The following is a 23,695-nucleotide window of genomic DNA, read 5'->3' on the forward strand; positions in this document are numbered from 1 at the left end:
ATATAAGTCTCATACCGGAAGGGGTTGGGAGGTATAGTTCACCCTCATACCGGACGAGATATCGAGGCGATAGTATATTTGGTGCCCATTACCAGACGGGGTATGGGGACGGCTAGTTAAATGATAGATTGGATATTAAGTCCACGTGCAGGGGGGATCCCTATGGACCCCAGAGGTACCGGTAAATGGGTAGGAAGGTAAATTATAGTCATTATTCATTTAAATATGAAATGAAATTTTATCCTAGTTATAGTCTTTATAGGTTGATTTTGGAAAACTCATAACGGTAAGTGTGGAATAAACGATTTTCTTTATGTTAAATGAATTTAGTTAAATTAAGGGCTCCATTAATTATTTTATGTTGCTCCATTAATTATTTTATTTTATTTTTTCGATCTTCGGTTTCCGTATTAGTAATTAGTATAATATTCTTACTAGAGTAGTGTAGTTCACCATCTTATTAACCATTTCGGATCAAGAAGACCAAGATTTAGATCCTGATCAGCAGGAAAATTATGAGTAGGTTTCCTCCCAGACCTCATCAAGTGCTAGTGGAGGTTAACCCCCTAGGGTATTTATTTAGTATTTTCAGTTATTTATTTTATTTTTTTTTATGAACTGTTGAAAAATAAATATTTCCATAGCCCTATTAGTATCTCAAATTACTGTGTAAGGAATGTAAACCCTAATATTATTGTTTACTTCCGTATTTAAAGTATGATTTCATTTTCTTTAAGTTCCAAGCCTCTACGTCATTAATAAGGATACTTTTAAAAAAAAAAAAAGATATTTTATTAATAAATACACGTTAAAACTGAAATTTTGGTATTTATTATTTTATATAAAACTATTAGTTTATAATTATATATCATATTACCATTTTTTGGTCTCTCCTCTATTTTATGTTTATATATTTAACATCAACTTACACGTCTCTCTCTATTTAACAATTGAAACACATATTTTCTCTAAGAAAATAAATAAATCACTATAAAACTGACAGTAAAAAAACTTGGAGAATATTTAACATATATCCTGAAGAGTTTTATGGAGAAAAAAAACTCTTGTAGTTTCTTTATTTAAGGGCATGTGACCTTATGGGTGATGTACTCTCAAATTATCCTTGTAAAAAAAAGTTTTGTCAATCTTGTCCATTGATATAGGCATACCGCCAAACCACGTTAAATCTTATATTGTTTTCTTTCTACTTTTGTTTTATGGTGATTGTGCATAATTTAGCGATTAATTTCCTCAGTAATTAGTATCAGAGCCCGAGTTTTAACAGAAAGTAATATCAGAGGAAAGGAAAGAACCATATGAGATTTATTCGATTGCCACCTGACGGAGAAACAAGAAGTGGTGTTGTGGCAACGACAAATAAAAAATAAATCAATTGTGCAGTGAGGGGACAACTAAATCTACGTGAAGTGAAGTGGATTGCAACAAAGGAAGTAGTGCAAATGGTGCATGGTGCGCCGTAATAAAAGAAGGTTACATTTGTGCGCGATACAACCAAAAAGCTTTGTGCATGGTGAAAGAAAAAGATCAACGCATGACGACTAAATCTAGGCATTGGTGGCAGAACCGATTAAAGAAGTCAAATCATGCAGCAATTTTTCATACTTGCGCATGACGCGACTTCGACTAGATCTGCAACATTTTCTATTTGTTTCTTTGAGTTCAGGTGCTCCTTTTGGTGATTTTCGATGGCAGCAAGTGGATGGCACGTGATAGAACTGGTGGAAGTGCATGTGATGGTGCGTGGTCGTCATTGGTGGTGCGTGGAAGCGTGGGTGTTACTCCAATGGTAGTGCGTAGTGGTTTTTTATGCAATAGTGCTTCCTTGTGAGTAATTTTTTGTTTATGACAATAGGAGTTCTCTCTTCTTTTTTGTGCATAGTCTAAAGATTTAAGATAACATTCAAAAAGTATGAGATTGAGAAGTTTGATGGTGGTACGAGTTTTAATATGTGAAATATTAGAATGAAATCGTCCCTAGTTTTACAAAGTTTGTGAAGAGCAATTGAAGAAAAATTTCCTAAGGTATGAGAAAGTCTAATAAGGCATACCTGCAAGAGAGAGCTTTAGGTACGATTTTCATGAGTGTGACTAATAATATTCTATAGGAATTTGCTGTAGAAGTCTTATCTTCAGCTGCGTGGAAGGAATTAAAAGAGTTATACTTTATAAAATCGCTAATGAACCATCTTTATTTGAAGAAAATGTTATACAATCCGAAAATGAGTGAATGTACATCCATTAAACAACATTTTAATGAATTTAATTATATTATTATGGACCCAAATAACATAGATATCAAGATTGATAATGAGCATCAGACATTAATTGTACTGTGTTCATTTGTCATCCTTTTATAAGACTTCTGTTGATACTCTACTGTATAGAAAGATTAGTATTTCACTGTATGATGTTAGTAATGCACTAAAATTAAATAAGTTAGAAAAAAAACTTTCCAGAATATATAACAGAAGTGGAGAGTTTGGTAAGTAGAAAAAGAGCACAACCAAAGGCTAGATCAAAATCGAGAGCTAAAAAGACAAATTGTTTTGAATATGGAGAATAGAGTCATTTTAAGATAGATTGTCTTAAGCTGAAAAAAGAAATAAGTAGGAGAGTTCTACTAACATGGCCAACATGAATAATTTTTTTTGACAACAATAGCACTATTACTAGGAATGTTCTATTTGTGAGTTCGGATTATATAAAGAATTCTTAAATTTTTTATTCTTGTGCTATATTCTACATGTGTCCACATAAGTATTTATTTGCTACCTATAAACAGATGAGTTGTAATGTGTATATGAGAGATGATAGTCCATCTATTATAGTTGGGATTGGTACTATCAGATTAAAAATGCTTGATTGTGTTATCAAAACTATTAAGTATTAGCATGTTCCTCAAATAAAGAAGAATCTAATTTTTTTTCTTATACTAGAGTCTTAATATTATAAATTTTATACAAAAAATAATGCCCTCAAAGTGTGTAAAACCTCTATGGAACTTATGAAAGACAGTTTGAAGTCTAGATTGTATGTTCTTCAAGGTAACACATCTTTAGGGGAAGTTATTGTGACATTAGGGAATAGTGATCAAAATTAGGCAAGATTATGGCATATATATTTGGGTCATATGAGTTATAAGAGGTTATTTATTTTGAGCAGGTAGAGTTTGTTGAACAAGAATAAAAAATAAGCCATGAGTTTCTGCGAATGTTGTGTATATGGCAAGCAGACAAGGGAAAGTTTAATAAAAAAACCAATATATAAGACCAAAGGTAAATTGAATTATATGCATTCTGACTTATGGGGTCCATACATAGTTCTCTCTTATAGTAGTGGCAAGTATTTCATGACACTATTGATAATTACTCTTAGGAGGTTTGAGTGTATTTTTTGAAATTCAAAGATGATGCATTTTCAACATTTATCATATGGAAGACTATAATTGAGAAGTAGATTGAGAGGAAGATTAGATGTCTTAGGATTAATAATGTGTTGGAATTTTACAATCATGCATTTGATAATTTCTACGGTACGAAAAATATAGTAAGACACTGCACTTATGTTGGAACACCATAACATAATAGTATTGCAAAACGCATGAATAGCATGCTTTGAATTGAACATAAAGCATGTTGTCTTGTTCAGGTTTGGGATAGGAATTATTTGTTGAGGCTATAAACACTGGTTGTTACTTGGTTAATGGATCTTTATCCATAGTTATTGAGTGCAAAATTCCTTTTAAGAAATAGTTTTGTTCACTTGTTGATTACTCTCACTTGAGGGTATTTAGTCGTCCTACTTATGCTCATATGAGGGATTATAAGCTTGAGCCGAGAAAAAATAAATATATATTTCTAGAGTATGCATCTTGAGTGAAATGTTACAGATTGTGGTGTAGTGATCCGAGTCTCCAGCGTAAATTATCAGCAGATATGTGATATTTAATGAGTTTAATTCACTGATAGTTAACAGAAGAAGTTAATAGCATAATCAGATTATAGTCTCGGAGAACAAGTAGAGCTATAAGTTTAATCCAATGATCCAAGGAATAAAGTGCAGGTTCTTCACGAAAAAGATAATTACGTACCTGATCAACAACAACCATATAATATGTAACAGGCAAGTAGAGAAGAAATATTGAACCCCCACAAAAGTATGAGAATCTAGTTGCATATGCCTTGTCAGTTGTAGGAATAGTTGATTTGCAGGAACCAGGAAGTTCAAACACAGATCAGGGGGTTAGTATTGTGTGTGAATGACTTGATGATAGATATCATTTCGTTTGGATCTCAGGTAGCAAGTTTAGGCTCGACCTAAACTTAGTTGGAGTGTGTGATACTTAGTAGCGCCTCTGTGATGGGCATGTTGGCAGGACAGTGTGACGAGATAGTCAGTTATTTTGATGATAGAGAGAATTCAAGTAAATGTCAAGATTTGTTGACGTGATTTAAATTTTAAAAATATCTTATTTATATTCTAGGAGATATTTTATATTTATCTTAGTGGATAATTGATGTATGTCTTGGAGATATTTTTTATTTATTCTCTAGAATATTTGATGTATATTTTAGAGAGTTTTGTAGGAAAAAAATTCTCATAATTTCTTTATTTAAGAGCATGTGACACTATTAGTGATGTATTATTAAATTATCATAGTAAAAAAAATTTTGGTCAGTCATGTCTGTAGATGTACTACACACACTGTCGAATGATGTTAAATTTTGTATGTTCTCTCTCTGTTTTGACTTTCTCCAACAATTTTTTCTCTAGAAAAATAATTTATTGGTGATTACACAGCGGATTTACTGATGAAAATTAATCATATTATATCAATTTAATTAGCAACTAATTAGTTATTCCCGACAAATTATCAGTTGGTATTTTATGCGCCTCTCTCTTTCCTGTTTGACACCTCAATTGTCAGATCATTTCAAAGAGAAAAAGATGGTGCCGTCCATATTAAATATACTTTAGTTCAATAAGGACTTCTCACCCACTATTATTATTCAATACCATTGTTCCAGACTCGTAGTCTTTTCTTTTTATTAAATAAAAGTTATGTATGTATATAACCTTGGTGTAAGTACTATTATCGTATAAAGATTATCATTCAAAAAAAATACTAATTTTTTAAAATTAATTTAACATAAAATTGATTTAATATCTTATTATAATTATGTATATACTTAATATAATTTATATACTTACTTGATTAATATAATTCAATAAGTATAAATATATTCATGCTATATAACTATATTAATTATTTGTATGTGCCAATTTTGAAATATTTTAATGAATAAGTTTTTGTTTACATCATATTTTTATTTTATCTTTATATTTAATTTTATAATTATTAGTATACCATACTTTTATTGTATAATATTATAAGTTAATACTATCTTAAGTTTATATAGAATAAAAATAATATGAATAAACTACAACAACGCAATATATTAATAATTAAATTATACTATTTATATTTAATTTAACGTACATAACTTTCGTGATTTTCACTTGAGATCTTTTTGTATAATTAATCCTAAAAATTTTAAAATAAATAAAAATATATATTTTATATGATTACTTTAATTATATATTTCAATAAATTAAAAAAAAAAAATTACATATAGCATTGTACAAAACTAGTGTGTCCATATATACAGTATTATATATATAAAGAAAACTTTTGAATGGAATTGGCAGAGTAATATGATAAGTGATTTTATAATTTTTCTTATAAGAAAAGTTATAGTAAAATATGGATCGACATCACCATATATACATATATATATATATATAGATCTTTCATATTTTCTGTACTAATAACTTTAAAGCTCATCACTTATCTCGTTAATTTACATTGGAAAAAAGCTCATTATTTTTTTGAAGAAAGGAAAAAATTGGCTCATTAGTTACTTGTTAACATTTTTCATATATATATATATATACATACATACATATAGATATAGATATATATATATATATATATAGGATCTAGCCTTGGCAGATCGTGGTACATTTTGCAATATTAATGACACCGTGGCAGTGGTAGGGAAATCTTGGCCGTCCATTTTCCAACCATATTACTAAAAGAAAATTAATTAAAAGAGAAGGAAATATTAAATGTAATGAAACCAGCCAACAACTTTATTTTAATTGTTGTAAAGAGATTGCATGGAGTCTGATATAAATTGATGTGCATTTATATGAGACTGTCCACGCGAGAGAACGCATTCGGACCATCTGATTTAGATAGAGTCTCATATATAAATTATTGTGCATTAGGTAAAATTTATATGAATGGTAGCGTTTACTTCTCGTAAAAGAAGTTGAGATGTTACCGTTTATGTTTAAAAAAAATCATTCATATTCTCTATGTTAATAACTTTAAAGCTCATTGCTAATCTCGTTAATTTACTTGGGAAAAAAAGCTTATTATTTGTTTGAAGAAAGGACAAAAAACTCATTAATTAATATATATATATATATATATGTATGTGTGTATCATTATGATCCCAAGCAACAGCAGCACATTACCTTGGATCTACCCTTTGCAGATGGTCGTACGTTTTGCAACATTAATGACACCTGTGGCAATGTGGGAGAAAATTAAATGTAATAGAATCAACCAACTAATTACTTTTAATAACGTTTGAAGTAGTCTTGTAGCTTTCCACATATTATGACAAAAGAAGATGTGACCATTGCTTGCAAGTCTGCTTGACACGGCTCAATTAAAATCATGTATCTTCGTTGTGTCATGGCATTTAGTATTAGTATACATGTCATGTATCTATTGACCCATTTGTTATGTTGAATTAAAATACTTATACAATACAATACAATCAAATAATCTAGAGCCCACTCAGCAATCACATATATCTTTTCAAAAGACTAAATTTATTCATCTCTTAGAACTTAAAGAGGATTTGGTTATGATGATCTTATATGGACTTAGAAAAAGATAAAAACAATAAATTAAAACTAAAAGTTAGATTTAGGTCTACTTATTCAAAAAGTACAATAATACTTATTACAATTAAGTCTAAGAGGGGTAATTTTGGGAGAAGGAGAATCACTAATTAAGCGTGTTAATCCTCTTATACAGGAAATTTCCTGGTCATCCCTACCAACTGGCTCCTTCAGACTTAATTATGATACATCAATGGGTAAAAAGAGATGACCAGGTTTAGAACCATTTGTCATGATTATAATGAAAAACCATGTTCACTAGCATGTTACAAGTCCCTATTCACAGTTCAACAGATATATATCTCAGACCATGCCTTTGCTATATGATCTCAAAATTGTTGTGAGGAAAGATATTATAGATCTAATAGTTGAAGGTAACTCACAAGTAGTACTTCAGCATATCAAAGTTCAAGAACTAGCCTCAGCTGAGTTAAGAATGCTTTTAAAGGACATTCTGTCATATATAGTTCATTTTAATTCTTTTTCTTTTTGTTTGAGTTACTAAAAGTTATAATTTTGTGGCACATACTTTAGTTAGGAAAGCGCAAAATGTCCACGAACCTCATATTTCTTTAGAACCTTTTGTTTTTTCGAGTACTCTACTTCTAAAAGATGGTTGTGTTATAAAATAATTAATTGATAACTAATTTATCTTAAAAAATAATAAAATATAAAACAAAGTAATATAATTTTGATGAAAAAATAGAGTGGATTGACACTATACTACATGCCATTCATTATAGATACTTAATGAAATGATGATGCATGATGCAAGACAATACAACCAAACATCAGATTGTTTAGCATATATTTATACATAGATTGTTTACATATATTGCTTAGACCTAACACTATCGACATGAATTTTACAATATTTATATGGTAATCTAGCTAATAATATTGGGTAATTTAATTAATATGAATATGATAATTAAATATGAAAACAAGTCGAATATTGATTAAATTCACATGAAAATGTAATGTTTTATATTACAAATCTAAAAGTTCTAATGGGCTTAAATTTATAGTTTCAAAATCTTAGAAGCTTATTTGCTTAAATGGATGAATTCGCAAACCTATAAATTATATGACAAACTTTTTACTAACAAAGACAAAGTAAATTTTTTTAATAAAAGTGGAGGATAGAAAAGCTACATGATAAAAAAGTTACATTCTGAGATTGCTGTTAATTGACTCTAGTTTTTCTCTCTAAATTAAAGACTCTAGTGCATCATCAATCTAGGACGCGACTTAAAATTCTCATATGGTAGACTAGTGACATTTTTTATTAGGACATTCCATTTGCTTTTTTCTTGAGTTTAATTAAAGTAGATTTCCTCTACTTTTTTCAATTGCTATAGTTTTACTACCTATAAGATTTAGGCATGTTGCATCTTAAACTTATTTTCAAGTTAATAATAATACACATATTTACGAATTATGGGATAAGGTGTACGCTGCCTACTCAGGAGAGATAACTATAGCACAATACTTCACAGAATTGAGAGAGTTATGATAGGAATTAGATTATCACCAAGAGTTCTGAGTAGCTTGTTCTAATGATGGCTCAAGGTTCTACAAACTAATGAAAAAGAATGAGCCTACATTATTCTTGTTAGCTTAAATATGGAATGTCTCTCGATTTAAGTCTAGGTTTTTAGTAAGGATCTTTTACCTTTCCTCCATTAGCTTATTCTTCTATTTAGTAGGAGCAATCATAGGAGTGCAATGATCCTCCAACTATTATATACAAAGCAAGTTTGGTTGATGGTGTCTCTTGTGGGCAAAAAAAAGTCAATAACTAGAATATCTCTGGAAGGACCATTTAACATGTGATGATTGTGGTAAACCAAGGCATACGGGATAAAAATACTAAAATCTCAATGTCGAATAAATGGAAGGTCTAAGAGGTAAAAGAAATGATTTTATATGGCCACAAACACACATATATATATATAAGACTGTTTTGACACTTGTACACGATGTTAATAAATAAAGTTTATTGTTAATTCAAATTTGTCCCTATCACCGAAATGGGTAATGGTACTTGCACTCTTCCATTAATATTCACTTGTGCTCCAGGTCTTTTTTCCCAACAACCTTATATTAGGTAGTGCAATTATGATTGAACTCAATTGTAAAGCAAAAAAGTTCTATTAACCTTCTGTGCTTTCAAGAATTGAAAATATGGAAATTGGAAATCAAGCCATCCATCTTTTTGTTTTTTGAGAAAGTTATATCCTATTATGTTTAAACATTGAAATTTAAAATCATTGGTTTGTGATGCTTGTGCATTAAAGAAACTAAAATTTCTTATCCAATGATTTATAATCAAAGATTTATTCACATTCTGTCAATTCATCTAGATACATGGGGATTTACTCAAGTTGTGTTGTTGTCTAGTTATAGATATTTTACCACCTTTATTATTCGTTACACTAAAATGATATGGATTTTTCTATTATATGCAAAAAAAAAAAAGGAAGTTGTTTCTTGTTTTCAATTATTATGCAAAATGATTAGTACCAACTTTGATGATAAACTCCAAATTCTTCGAACCTAGAGTGGAATTAGGGACATAGATGATACATTTCATGGGTACCTTGACTCGCATGGATAGTACCTTAGACTAGTTATATGATACTAATGTTTAAAATGATGTTGCTAAATGAAGAATAGGCAGATACTAAAAGTGGCTTGTGTCGTCATGATTACCATTAATATTTTAAAAACCTAAAAGGAAGATGTAGTACTATCTGTTACAGATGTCATCAATAGAATGCCTCTGAAAATAACTTGTTGAAAATTTGCAAGACTCTAATTAAAAAATATTCACTAAAGGAGGTTGTAAAATATTATATTATTAATAAAAAAATGCTTACGTGATATATTATTTTGAGTACTAAAATTCTGGTTTTACTACAGTAGTATATTTGTCACTTTTGTTAGAATAAATTGAAACTGTTGTTCTCAATGTTTTATTCATTAATGATAATATGCAATACATATTGTCAAAAATGAAGTAAATCAATGTGTTAAAAAGTTTAGATTTGTTTTTAAACTAGAGCTCTAATACTATATGTATAAGTTTTTCAGGACAAAAAAAAAAGATAATTAATTATAATTAATTACAAATGGTGTGATTTACCTTTATACCCTTTACCATGATTTATTTGATTTTTAACAATTACATCTTTTAACCTAATTTACTTCCTTGTCTATTGTGCAAGAGTATACAAACCTTAAGGATAACAAATCACATATTGTAAACCCTGGATGGATTGAATCTAAGCAAGTACATTTATGGTCAGTTATGTCTTGGACTTTTCACTTAAAGTGAAATTATCTTTTCTTAAATGTTATTTGTTCTTCAGTTTCTTATGTGTGAAGAGAGCATGATTATCACCTTCTTTGCATTCATATATGCAATAAAAGAGATTAGGAATTATAATTAAATTTAATTCATCAACTATAATTAAGTTCAATACATGAACTATTAAAAAAACTCAAGTGACACATTAATTATCATATTAATAATCTAAACTTAACTTAACCCCTTAGTAAAAAAGAGTATTGGGATGTTGAAATTTGCATATTATTTTTTTCAACATTCCCTTTTAATTTGTAAATTTTCTTTTTACTCGAAGACACTAGCACATAGTCTTTGGGGTTTTGGGTTGTACGTGTTGATCTCAGGTTCTATATAATTTGGTATCAGCAAATTAAAACAAGTTCATTAATTAATTATTGAATGATTAAGAAACAAGTTGTATCACTAAGCCAATTTAAGACAAACAGCAAAAACTCATATGAAATTAAATCCAATCACACTCAAAAATAAGAGAAAGCCAGAAACAAAGGCTCACCGAGCTGAATGGTAGGGAGCAGGTAACAACTAAGCCAAATCTCTTATTTATCATATTGCAGTTTTGATTTCATACAATATTAGGTGAAGTAGTAGTCCATAGAGAAATTTCATTTCTATTTAAATAAAATTTTCTTTTCTACCTATAATGATATACAGAAATAGATTGCATTAAATTGATTTGATCTTTTTACAAGAGAGAGAATTTATATTTTATATATATGCACTTGACTTTTGAATTTGAAAAGTATTTGGACATTAACTACTGAGAAAACATATGATATGTTATGGTAAAAATGAACTCGGTCCGGTATTCTAATAGGTAAATTTATTGAACATTTAGTAACAAAAAGATAAGTTATATAAGAATATATGGTAAAATTAAGGATATTTTAATTTTTTAAAAGGAAAGACAACACTATCAGTTAGTTGAAACATTCCTATTTATTAAATTTAGAATGATGCACTTATATTGTTTTAGTTAATTGTTTAAGAAAAAGAAGATTGGAGGAATTGGATGTCTTCATAGATCTCTCTCTCCCTCTCTCTATGTTTGCAAATATATATATACATATCTATGACAAGTGGAGATAGATATTCAGAAATAGCAGCTTGAATTTAGAGACCTTTGGTTGGCAAAGGAACATCTTTGCGGTACTCCACAAGAGCCCACAATGGGCAGATGTTTCTATATGCTTCATAGTGTAACATGCAGTTATTTCCTGACATAAGAGATCACTAATGAAATGATTCATCGTAAAAAATAATTATACATATAATATATACATAGATGTATCTAAATATAGGTATGAAGGGGGATCCTACCACTTGGGAGAAGTCACCCTTTTCTAGTTGAGAATTAATTATTAATTTTGTTGCACGATGAAGAGGTGTTAGATCTCTATTGGCCTGTATATAATACGGGAATGTTATTTTATATGTTTGTATATATATATATGCATGTATATATCCAATTTAATTATGAAGGAGAAACAAAAGAGAAACAAAGCTGAAAAATAAATAAACAAAACATAAGTTTAAGCAAAATGACCTGACCAGAATAAATAAGACCCATCAGAGCCCAACTAGTGTGCACCAAGTTTGATCTACCTCTTTTCAAAGGTACATATTTCACCATATGTACATACATATTACTAGTTAATCAATTGTTAATATGTGTGTGTATATATATACATATACATACCTTATCAGGGCAAGAACGATATCTTTCTCCCCACCCACCATTCGGTCTTTGTATTCTAAGAAGAAATTCAACTCCTTTACGCACAGCAGCACAATTGTCGTAGGTCCTGCCTGCAGCTGCTAATCCTCCAAGTGCAAACCATGCCCCGTAAGTGAAACAAACTCTCCAATTTCCGTACCTATTTCAAAATTTTCTTGTGATTATAATTAGCTACTAATTATCAATTATTTAATAACTAATAGATAATTAAAAAATACTCAAAAAATGTGTAGGAATATTTTACATTAACTTCAAATTATACTATGAACCATCGCTCATTTGTATGTTTTAAATGTTTTGAAGGTACTTTGTAGTATTTTTTTATGAAATTATCAATCTCTTTATTTTTATAGGTAGGATATAATTTCTTAAGTAAAATAAGATCTTTAATTATTGATCTTCGTGTTTAATCACAATGTCAGCTAAAAATTCTGTAGGATTCAATAGTTGGAAAAAGCAAAATGAAATGCTCATCAAAATATTAGAAATATAAACTATATTTTTAATAAAAATATTTAATTTAGATTACACAACTCTTTTATTTTATTATAAAATCGACAACTAAAGTTCGAATGTTATCTTCCATTCCATCTCAGATTATACTTTTGGTTTAGAGAATATATATATATATATATATATATATATATAATTAATTCAAACTTTTGAAAGTCTTTGTGCTGTTAGGATATGATTGCTTACTTCCAACCATTTTGGTGCACCAGCCGGCTCCCATGCAACTAAACCGCCATTTATACTCTAGAGAAAAAAAAAAGATAATTAGGGACATATGATAATTAGGTTAATTTTACCCATGAAAATTAAATTAATATTTAAATTTAATTAATTTTACCTGCAAAGAAAGTAGAATATTGACAGAATCATATAACTTTCAGTTTCTATTTTGTCACCGATAAATTCTAGTGGCATCTTCGAGAAATATAGACAACACTATACATTATAAGAGACTCAGTAAGAAATATATTATTTATATTTGGACATAAATAACAATGTTATATTTAAATTTTTGTTGTAATTTCTCATATATAATAACTATTTTATATGCTATATGAAAGTTAAAGATAAAAAGATTATATTCAGATACTCTTTCCAATCTAATCAAAAAATAAATTATTAATTTCAACACTTAGAAATAAATGAATATTTCATCGTTACTTGCAAATTAATAATTTTATATAACTTTAGAAACTTTAGTTATTCAATAATTTGGTAGAACCAAATAGACCCATCATAATCCATTCTTTCTTTCTAGTTTAAAAGAAAATATGAATCAGATCGAGTCAATTATAAATTAAAAATAAAAAATCGATCCAATTAGATTCAGTTATAAATAGAAATTACAAATTTCAACCTAATATGTGTATATAAGATATATATATTGTTAACTTTATGTATAATATATGTTCCGATGTATATATGTATAATAAACATACATAATTGGAATTGATAAACTCAATTGAGTCATAAACTAAATAAATTAGATAAATTTATTTCAGATTTGGTATGATTTTAAATTTTGTATATTTAAAATTAGATAAGATTAAACATACGTTGAAATTAGTCGCTCGTCATTCTTATTAATTTTTAATCATTTTATTGCATATTAAAGTATTTGAAGGGCTGAAATGGAGATGATAGGAAGTTAGCAGCTCACCGTTAAGCCCTCTGCAGTGCAATCGGAAACTTGCCAACCATGATCTTGATCAGAAAATGTCCATGATCCTTTAGAAATGTGGCGATACATACTCTTAAAATCACCCGAAGGATTTTCTTTCACCTTCAAAATTTTAATTCTAGATAAATATTTTCATAACCACATGATACATTCACTACAATATATATATATATATATCAAGAGAGATATATTTATATATATGTAGTTCTTTATATCATATTAAACCTGAGACTTTTTCATAAAATCATGTCCTCTCTTGATTACATCTGAAATTTCATGCGTCAAATTACTTGCGAGCAAAGCTTGAATAGCAAAAGCAGTATCCCATGCTTGGCTCCCAAAGCCCTGCGTACATATTATATATACATAGAGGAAATACATTCATATATATATTGTTAAGGTGAATCAATATTTAACATGCATATTTATTATCTATTATATATATGTAGGACCAGAAATTGTCTCATAGTTTTTTTTTTTCACTTTTCAATTATTTTTAAAAATAAAATTAATATGATAATATGTGTTTTTTTAAAATATTTTTAATTGATTATAAAAAATGTTAACTTGTTATATAATTTAATCCTAATTTAAGAAATAATCTGATCTTATTTTAATTAAGAACCTTAACAAAATCTTTACTGATTACTGGTATTAATATATTTTTTTAGTTAAAAATAATATATATATAGCAGGTAAAATGAAATTAAAGTGATAATATTTATAATAGTTATTTATTTAAAATTTTTAAATATAATATTTCTTATATTTTATTTATCGTGTAAATCTTTCCATAAGTATGATAATATTTATTTTTTTATTAATTTTTTTTCACTTTTATAAAACTTATTTTACGTAAATAATATTTGTGCTCTTTAATTATATCATATGCATAGTATAACTTGAAAATCTACTACATAGATGTATACCTGCATCTTCATTCTGTCTTCAGCTACTCATAAATAATCTAAAATTCTTGCAAGATGCTTCTTAAAATAATCTCCAAGTGGATCTTTATCCCAACAAACAAGCATGCATAAGACCTTTTCAACACAACCGATGGTTATGTATCGACTGTTTTCATCTTCATAGTAAATGTGTTTCATGGTGACTTGAAGAGCTCTCTCCCTTACTAGTTTGTTTAGAGGCCAACGGGTAAGAAAATGCTCACCAAAAAGGTAGATGGTGTCCCAAATGAAGTCTTGAAGTAAAGAATGGGGATAATATAAATCTTCCTGCATTCATAATTATACACATCATAATATTAAATTAATATATATAAAGAAATAAATACAATTTTATAAAATTTTGATCAATGGGTTAGCTCACTAGTAAACACATGCGTCAACTTATATGTTAAATATGGAAGTAAATTAAGGTATTAGAGAGAGAGCACATCAGGATATTAAAGAAAAAATAAATCAAAGTATCAAAAAAATATCAGCCTTCATAGTCAGCCACCACTCTCCTGTCACTAGACATCACCAACCTAACTTTATAATCAGCCCTAGGACTAACTGGTGGTCCCCGCAGTCACTAGTATCTAACAATTGTCCACAAGCACACACAGTCATACACGTCTCTCTTTGTCGTCTTCATTGCAACCAAATACAAATAACTTATCGCAACAAAGTATTCTAGGTAAACTAATTTTGCTGATTTTTTAAATAATTAATTTCTATCTAGTTTTTAAAGGATGTCAGAAAGTGTCTCAACTTATAAGAGCAAATTCCAACATAACAACTTTAGAACGTAGTAAAATTAGAATTAAAATTGAAATATTGAGGGTTTGACTTGAGTCCCTCAAGAAACAAAAAGGTACTAATTTATTGATACACTCAAGTATGACTTTTACCTTATAGGAACTAAATATATTAGATAAATCCTTTGAAAATTCTTGGATTATAGACTTAGAAAGCTTAGATTATATGACTAATACTTCCAACTATTTTTACACATATGTTTTATATCTGAGTAATAAAAATATTATCGTTGTAAATGGTTCTATCAATACTATTCCAACCAAGGGTAACATTAAGTTTACCCTACTTTGTCATGAAAAATGTATTATATGTCCCTAAATTATGTACTAATTTTGTGTCAATAAGTAAACTATTATAAGACTTAAATTGCAAAGTCATATTTGACTTTTCTTATTATAACTTTTAAGACCCGAATTCGAGGAAGATAATTGAAAATGTTTAAGCTAGAATGGACTTTACTACTTGGATTATAGACTCAAAAGACATAGATCATAAACTCTAGATCCATAGATCATATAACTAATACTTCCACATGTTTTTATACATATGTTCAATGTCTAACTAATAAAAACATTATCACTGTAGATGATTCCTTAATATTATTGCAAGTAAGGGCAACATTAACCTTAACCCTATCCTTTTCTCAAAAAATGTTTAACATGTCCCTAAATTGTGTACTAATATTGTGTCAGTAAGAAAATTATCACAAGTTTTGAATTGTAAAGTCATATATGACTCTTTTCATTGTAATTTTGAAGACCAGAATTCAGAGAAGATAATTGTATACACTGAAGTTAGAAATAGACTCTACTATATAGATGCAACTAAGAAATCCTTCTCTACTATTATTACTGACCTTAAAGAAAAAATTTGGTTTCATTGTGAAAGACTTGGGCACTCATTTTTTTCTATCTTAAAGGTAATGTTTCCATCATTATTTAAGAATTCAGAATATGGAAGTTGACGCTGTAATATTTGTAAGTTTGTAAAATATAAGCATGTGACATTTTTTATCAGTAACAAACAAAGTTTACTTTTATTTTCATTAATTTATGATGATATTTGGAGACTATCTCACTTAGTTAACATTTCTGGGGTTCACAGTTTGTTTTATTTATTAATGGTTGCACTAGAATTATATAACTATTTTTACTTAAAGTCAAATATGATATTAGTTATATGATACCTCAGTTCTACAATATAATAAAAATTCAATTTGAAACATCTATAAAAAAAATTTTTGTCGATAATGTCGAAAAAATTTTCAATCACACGCTTTTATCATTCTTCCACCAAGAAAGAATTTTTCATAAATCATCATGTGTCCGCATTTCTTTTATGGGAATAAATATGAATAAAGAAAACACATACATATTTCCAAGGGATTAGATGGTCTGCCACTTACTACTAGATAAGACTATTGAAGTATTTCAAGAGAATGTTTAAAATAAAAAATACTTGTGGATAGATGATTGATAATGTAGGTGGTCGTAAAGACAACTTCACTCCAATATTTTTTGGGATCTTGTTTAAAAAAAAAAAAGCTCTATTGGTGGTTAAAAGATGACTATTCAAAAAATAGATATTCGAACCCTAAAATGTGCATTTGTGGGGTACTCTTTTATTTAAAAATAATATAAATGTTATCATTTGCTCATTTTAAAATTTTATGTGCCTAATAAGAATCTTATTTTACATAACTTTATCTTCAGGGGGAGCCTATATTAGAAGATAATTATAAAAAATTTATAATATGTTTTAACCTACCATCAATGTCACACACATTAAAACCATCATCATAAGAGAATGTTCAGAATCTACCAGAAAACTCACTACTATAAGAAAACCTTTAAAATATATCATCTGAAGAGATCATACTAGACTCCATATTTTTTCAAGTGCATACAAGGAGTGAGATGTCGAATATCGAGGCAAAGTAGCTCTAAGAATCTAATCTTGATCTTGGAAATAAGGTAAGTCTCAAAAAAAATTTATACACAACTATCTAATAATTATATACCTATTGCACTTTGTAAAAGTAAAAGAGACTGCACTAAACATCATATGTATCCTACTTCACAATGTGTGTCATTTGATATGTGTTCATTAATTCATAGAAATTTCTTCACAAGTTAAAAAAATGAATATATCCCTAAGATAATATTTAAGACATTATCTTCTAAAGAATAAAAAATTGTTATGAGTGTGAAAATGAAAATATTTAAAAAGAACTAGACTTGAGAAATGGTGAATCTACCATAAGATAATTGGTGGGGTGAAAATGAGTTTTTTCAATCAAATATAAAACATATGACATAATCGAGAGATATAAAGAGATATTGGCAGCAAAAGATTATACATAGACATATAGAATAAATGACTATGAGACATTCACGTAAGTAGCCAAGATCAAAACTTTGCCAATCTTGTTGTCGTTAGCTGCCTACTTTGACGGTTAGTTATAATAATTTGATGTGAAAAATACTTTCTTCCATAGAGACTTATAAAAAAAAATTTACATAAATATTCCACCAAGTTTTGGTAGAGCAGTAATACCAAATAAGGTAGGTAAACTAAAAAAAGCTTCGTACGAACTTCAGTAATCACTAAGAGCATGGTTCGACTGGTTTACAAGGATGATAATATATCTGGGTTTTAAGCAAGCTCAAGTATACTACTAGGTATAGCTCCTATAGTACACATTAATGTTATCATAGTAACTAAAAATGAAAAAAAGTAATAACGAACACTAAAACAATGTCCAGCAAAAGAGCTCGAAATCAAAAAACTAGGTAAGTTAAAATATTTTTTGGAAAATGAAGTTGTTCACTCTAAATCTAAAATTTTTATGTCTCAAGAGAAGTACATTCATGATCTGTTAAAAGATATTGGCAAGCTAGCATGAAAACTAGCTGGCACTCCTATGATCCTAATAACAAATTAGGAATAGTAGAGGAAGATATGCTAGTAAATAAAGAAATATATCAAAGATTAGTTGTGAAATTGATCTACTTATCACACACAAGATTACACATCACATATCCAGTAAGTGTTATAAGTCAATTCATCCATAATCTAAAAGAAGTGCATCTGCAAACAACCTATAAAGTACTTTAATACTTAAAAAAGTCACCAAGAAGATAAATTATGTCCACAAAGAATGATAAATTGCTTATTATAAATGGTCAATTGTAAATAGAAGACTTACTATAGGATATTGTATGTTCTTTGGAGGCAACTTAATTACATAGAGAAATAAAAAATAAAATGTAGTTACAATAACAAATATAGAACTAGAGTTTCGAGGTAATGGTACAAGAAATATGTGAACTACTATAGATAAAAAAAATCTTAGAAGATATTAAAATTAAGTGGAGAAATCATATGTGCTTATACTTTGGCAAAAAGTTGGTAATAAGAATCGTTCACAATTGGTACAACATGATCAGACTAAACAAATTGAGATTGACCGATATTTTATGAAAAAAAATTTGACACTGGCCTAATATATGCCCTATATATACCCACTAGTTCTCAACTGCTAAAGATGTAAGTAATCCATCAATTTTCTTTTGCTAGGCCTATAACTAAAAAACTTACTTTTTATGATTCCAAGAAAAATTTTATTGACAAGTTGGAAATTGGCAACATTTATTCTCAAACTTGAGGAGTAATGTTAAATATGAAAGTAAATCAATCTATTAAAGAGGAAGTAAATCAGGACATTAAAGAAGAAGTAAATCAAGACATCAAAGAAAAAGTAAATTAGAACATTAAAGAGGAAAGATATCAGGGTATTAAAGAATAAGACAATCAAACTATTAAAGAAGAAGTAAATCAGAGCATCAAAGAGAAAGTAAATCAGAATATTAAAGAGGAACGATATTAAGATATTAAAGAGGAAGAAAATCTAAACATGATAAATTATACCTATGTAATTAATTGCTTATTTTTTTATATTCTATAAACCCATATGTAAGGCTGTATTTTCAATAAAACATATTAATTAAAAAACCATTCTCAATATTATAAGTTAAACCTCTGGTTTGATTTTAATTCTTGATCGAGATGGCAATGATTTTGTTGTGAATCTTTTATATCATGATATGGTCCATCTTTAATAAGATAAAGGGATTATTTAGTTTTTTTTTTGGGTAAAAATTGGTTTAAAATTCTATAACTATAAAACAGGAATGATAATGAATTCTCATATGTATGATCTTATACTTTGACTAAATTAGGGAGGAACTTAGTATCACTATGCAAAAATTGACCACTAAGTACTTTACTTACCAAATAAAAAAAAATAATTCCTTAATTATGTATGTACTATTTGTCTCGATTAAGCCAAATAAAATTCAGTCCTAACATGCAAAAGTTGACTTAAAAATACTTTGATCGCGAAGCAAAAAAGAATAGTGAGTTCTCCAATTATTGCATATATGTTTGCTTTTGTTTGAATCATGTAGAAATTTAATCTCAATGATAATCTCAAAGTACTCTTAGTTCTAAACAAAAAATACTGTTTAATTCAACTTACTTTTATCAAACTCCATAATAAGTTAGTGTCAAAATTGAAAGGCTGGCCCAAAAATAATCTTATCGCCAAACGAAACATAATCCACATATGTAGTTTGTCTTTCACTAAATTAGAACAAAATTTAATCTCAATCCACAAAAATTGATCCTAAAATAGTTTGAGTGCTAAATAATAAATAACAATGGGAAGTTTTACCTTGGCACAGGAATGGCGTGCTTTACTCCAATTAATTTGATGGTAAGGCTGGCAGTGAAGCTCCTCTCTCAATGCTAGAATGAGAGGTGTTATAGGACCAATGAATCTTCTTCCATATAGATACGACATAGGCATATATACCATTCGAGAGTAGCACCACATTTTAGCTGAAAATTATTACTTAGATATTAAGTTAGTATTTTATTCACCAAGTATATATGTATATGTGTCTATATAACCTGGATGGAAAGGAAGAAAAGATGGAAGGAGCCAAAACTCGGGCGGCATTGGATTGCACCCACTCCAATCAAATACACCAAGTATCTATAATAAATTAATGATAATTATTAAAAATGAATATATATACATATAAATTTATTTATAAATAATTTTATTATCGAGAGCCAAGTCTTTCCCCAAAATGGTATATGAGTTGCACTGCCATGATCAAGAATCCAAATACGAGCTTTGCTACATGCATTGTCTTCTCCACCATCTCTTCCTTCCCCAAGAATGCGCATGCATACGTAGTTGAGAACTGTGCTGAACATGATGCTATGCCCTTCTATGTGTAATCCCCATCCACCATCTTCGTTCTGTTGTACATAAATATTTAGAATAATATTTATATTAAAAGATATTGATATAATATATATACATATACCTGATGATTGTATATATAACGAAGAATCTCTTTACAATGTTCAAAAGAAAATACAACATCAAGATGCCCAGTAATGTACAGACATATTACCTGTAATTTTTAAGAAAATATCAATAAAAAAGTTCTCCATTAATTCCTATAGTTTAATTTGATTGGATGCATTATTTAACTAAATAGAATAATTTTGTAATTAATTATTCAAATTAAGAAATTTTAAAAAAAGGTGTGACCAAAGGTGGGAGAAAAAACAATCCGCCAGCACACTCAGCGGGCCAATGACCATCGCTTGCTTGCAAGGCTGAGAAAAAATGAACCGCCCTCTTCAAAGTTGTTGTCACTATTTCCTCTGTGATTTCTTCTCCATCCTCAACTTTCACTTGAGGAATTCTTTGTTTGAAATGTTTCTCTCTCAAGGCCTGCAGTTTTATCTTATTATTTTATTTTAATGGAATACGAATTCATTTATTAAATTTTTCAAGATTTTAAATAAATATTATATATATATATATGTAGACCTGCATGCACCAAAGGAGATCAGCACTGGTCTTGCGGTAAAATCGATTGTTGTAAAAATTTTGACGAGCCTGGTCGACCTCTTGTCGCTCTTCAGGGGTGCCTGCATTAGGATCAAACTCCCATGTCTGCCTTCCCACGAAGTTGTTGGTGCTGTACAAGTAGGGCTCATTTTCACCCTCTGCAATCTTCAACCTCCACATTACTCTTCACCAATATTATATATATATATATAGTTATGAAGAGAGTGATGAACTTGGAAAGTTTGGGCGCAAACTGAAAGAAGTTTGGTTAGAAGATGAGAAGAGAGATAATGGGGAAAAAGAGCACGTACAAGGCCATTTATACACTACCATACTGCCTTCCACATTTTACTTTTAAATTTAATATATAATTCAATTAATAATTATAAAGTGATCTAATTTGCATATATTGTGTTAATATAAATTTAATTTAAATTTCTATATATTACTTGTTAGTATAAATTTAAAGTACATTCAGAAATAATATCAACTTATAATTAACATTGTGCCTAATAAACTTTGTATCATGCATAACACGTACCTACTTGGTTGCTAATTCCACCTTTATTTTTATTTTATATATTTCTTTATTTTATTAATAAATACACATCAAAACTGAAAAATTAGTATTTATTATTTTATATAAAACTATTAGTTTATAAGCACATATCATATTACAATTTTTTGGTTTCTCCCCTAATTTTTATTTATATATTTAATATAAACTTATATGTATCTCTCTATTTAGAAATTAAAACACGTATTGTTTTCTAAAAAAAATTATTTGATTATAAGTGACTGAGAAGTCATCAAGATCTTTTGCAACAACTTTATCCGCAATAAATTTGACTTTTTTTCTGAGATAAATTCTACCATGTGACGTTAGAGAGCAAGGACAGTTCTACACTATTTATTAGAAGATAGAATTAAGAAGATCTTATTATGCAGAATTAAAAAAATATGATTATATAGAATTAACGAGGTCTTAGAGGATAAAATTAAGGATATATGATTGTACTGAATTAAGGAGATATTAGGGGGCCAGAATTAAGGAAATCTAATTGTAATAGGCTATGACTCTTATATATATAAGTACTCATCTGTATGGGAAAGATAGGAAATTTTCTCCTCAAAATTGACATAGTATCAAAGCAAGGTTCTGCTTGTTAAAAAAAAAATTAGCATTGGATGATGAAAGCAACGGGCTTCTAAGGTTGAGCAGAGATCAAGCGCAAAGTTACTTGATATGCGAAATGCAAGTAAAATAGATAAAATTCAATGATTTTCTAGTAAGACAAATTCAAATGAATGGATTGTCGACTCAAGTGCCTCACATCATAGGACAAGAGATGTGAACCTATTATCTAATGCTATGGAGATCGTACCATGCCCGGTGGGGCTGCTGAATGGAAAAAATACTATAGCTTTAAATGAAGGAAAATTGTGCTTGGGAAATGATATATATATGAATCATGTTCTGTTTGTACCAAATATGAATTGCATTCTTATATATGTTGCAAAATAGTTACAAGAATTAAACTACATTGTCACATTTACAAATAAATTGTGTGTGAGACAGGACTAAACTTCGAGGACTTTGATTGGAGCAGGTGAGCAATGTTGTGGGGTCTATCATTTAAGATTAATAGCACCAGTGCGGACAAATAAAGTTAGTGGAATAAATGAGAATGAATTATGGCATCGCATGTTAGGACATCTTTATAAGCAATACTATCTTATGTTCCTAAAATTGGATGTAAGATTAGTAATAGTGGAAGTGAACATGAATTTTGTGATATTTATTATCGCATTAAACAAAACCGAGTGATTTTTTCTCAAAGTGATAATAAAGCTGATGGTTGTTTCTATTTGATTTATTGTTATTTATGGGGTCTTTACAAGGAACCTGTATCATGTGGTGCAGTTTATTTTATGACAATTGTGGATGACTTCTAAACGTGTTGTTTTTTGGATTTATTTATTGCTTGAAAAGAAACAAGTAACGCATACAATTAAAAGCTTTTGCACTATGATTGAGTGACATTTTAATAAACAAGTTTGAGTTATACGTAGTGATAATGGAACTGAATTTACATGCTCGAGATCCTATTCTAAGACACAAGGGATTTTGCATCAAAATTCTTGTGTTAGAATGCCTCAATAGAATGGGTAGGTAGAGAGAAAACATAGACATATA

General features: G+C 28.7%; 1 protein-coding gene and 1 long non-coding RNA gene across 2 annotated transcripts; one reads left to right on the plus strand and one right to left on the minus strand.

Moving 5' to 3' along the window:
* The first annotated feature begins 11,835 nt into the window (after positions 1-11,835).
* Positions 11,836-14,044, plus strand: LOC148266081 (uncharacterized). Its single transcript, XR_015819443.1, has 3 exons — positions 11,836-11,986; positions 12,077-12,215; positions 13,735-14,044. It is a non-coding gene; the product is annotated as an uncharacterized LOC148266081 (long non-coding RNA).
* LOC110821073 (beta-amyrin synthase-like) lies at positions 13,768-14,417 on the minus strand. The gene is made up of 2 exons (XM_088220806.1): positions 14,026-14,417; positions 13,768-13,902 (listed from the first exon to the last, which is right to left on the minus strand). The coding sequence occupies exons 1-2, from the start codon at positions 14,179-14,181 to the stop codon at positions 13,768-13,770; spliced, it is 291 nt and encodes a 96-aa protein (XP_088076932.1). The 5' UTR covers positions 14,182-14,417.
* Between the last annotated feature and the right edge of the window lie 9,278 nt (positions 14,418-23,695).

Source organism: Carica papaya, chromosome 5 (genome assembly GCF_054855325.1).
Source record: "Carica papaya isolate Zhongbai chromosome 5, ASM5485532v1, whole genome shotgun sequence".
In the NCBI taxonomy this organism is placed as follows: domain Eukaryota; kingdom Viridiplantae; phylum Streptophyta; class Magnoliopsida; order Brassicales; family Caricaceae; genus Carica; species Carica papaya.

Excerpts from the sequence above, each read along its gene's own strand:
- LOC110821073 (XM_088220806.1), bottom strand. The coding sequence starts at position 14,181 with ATGTATTTCCTCTATGTATATATAATATGTACGCAGGGCTTTGGGAGC. Across the intron at positions 13,903-14,025 it reads ATTTTATGAAAAAGTCTCAG|GTGAAAGAAAATCCTTCGGG; the intron begins GTTTAATATGAT and ends AAAATTTTGAAG.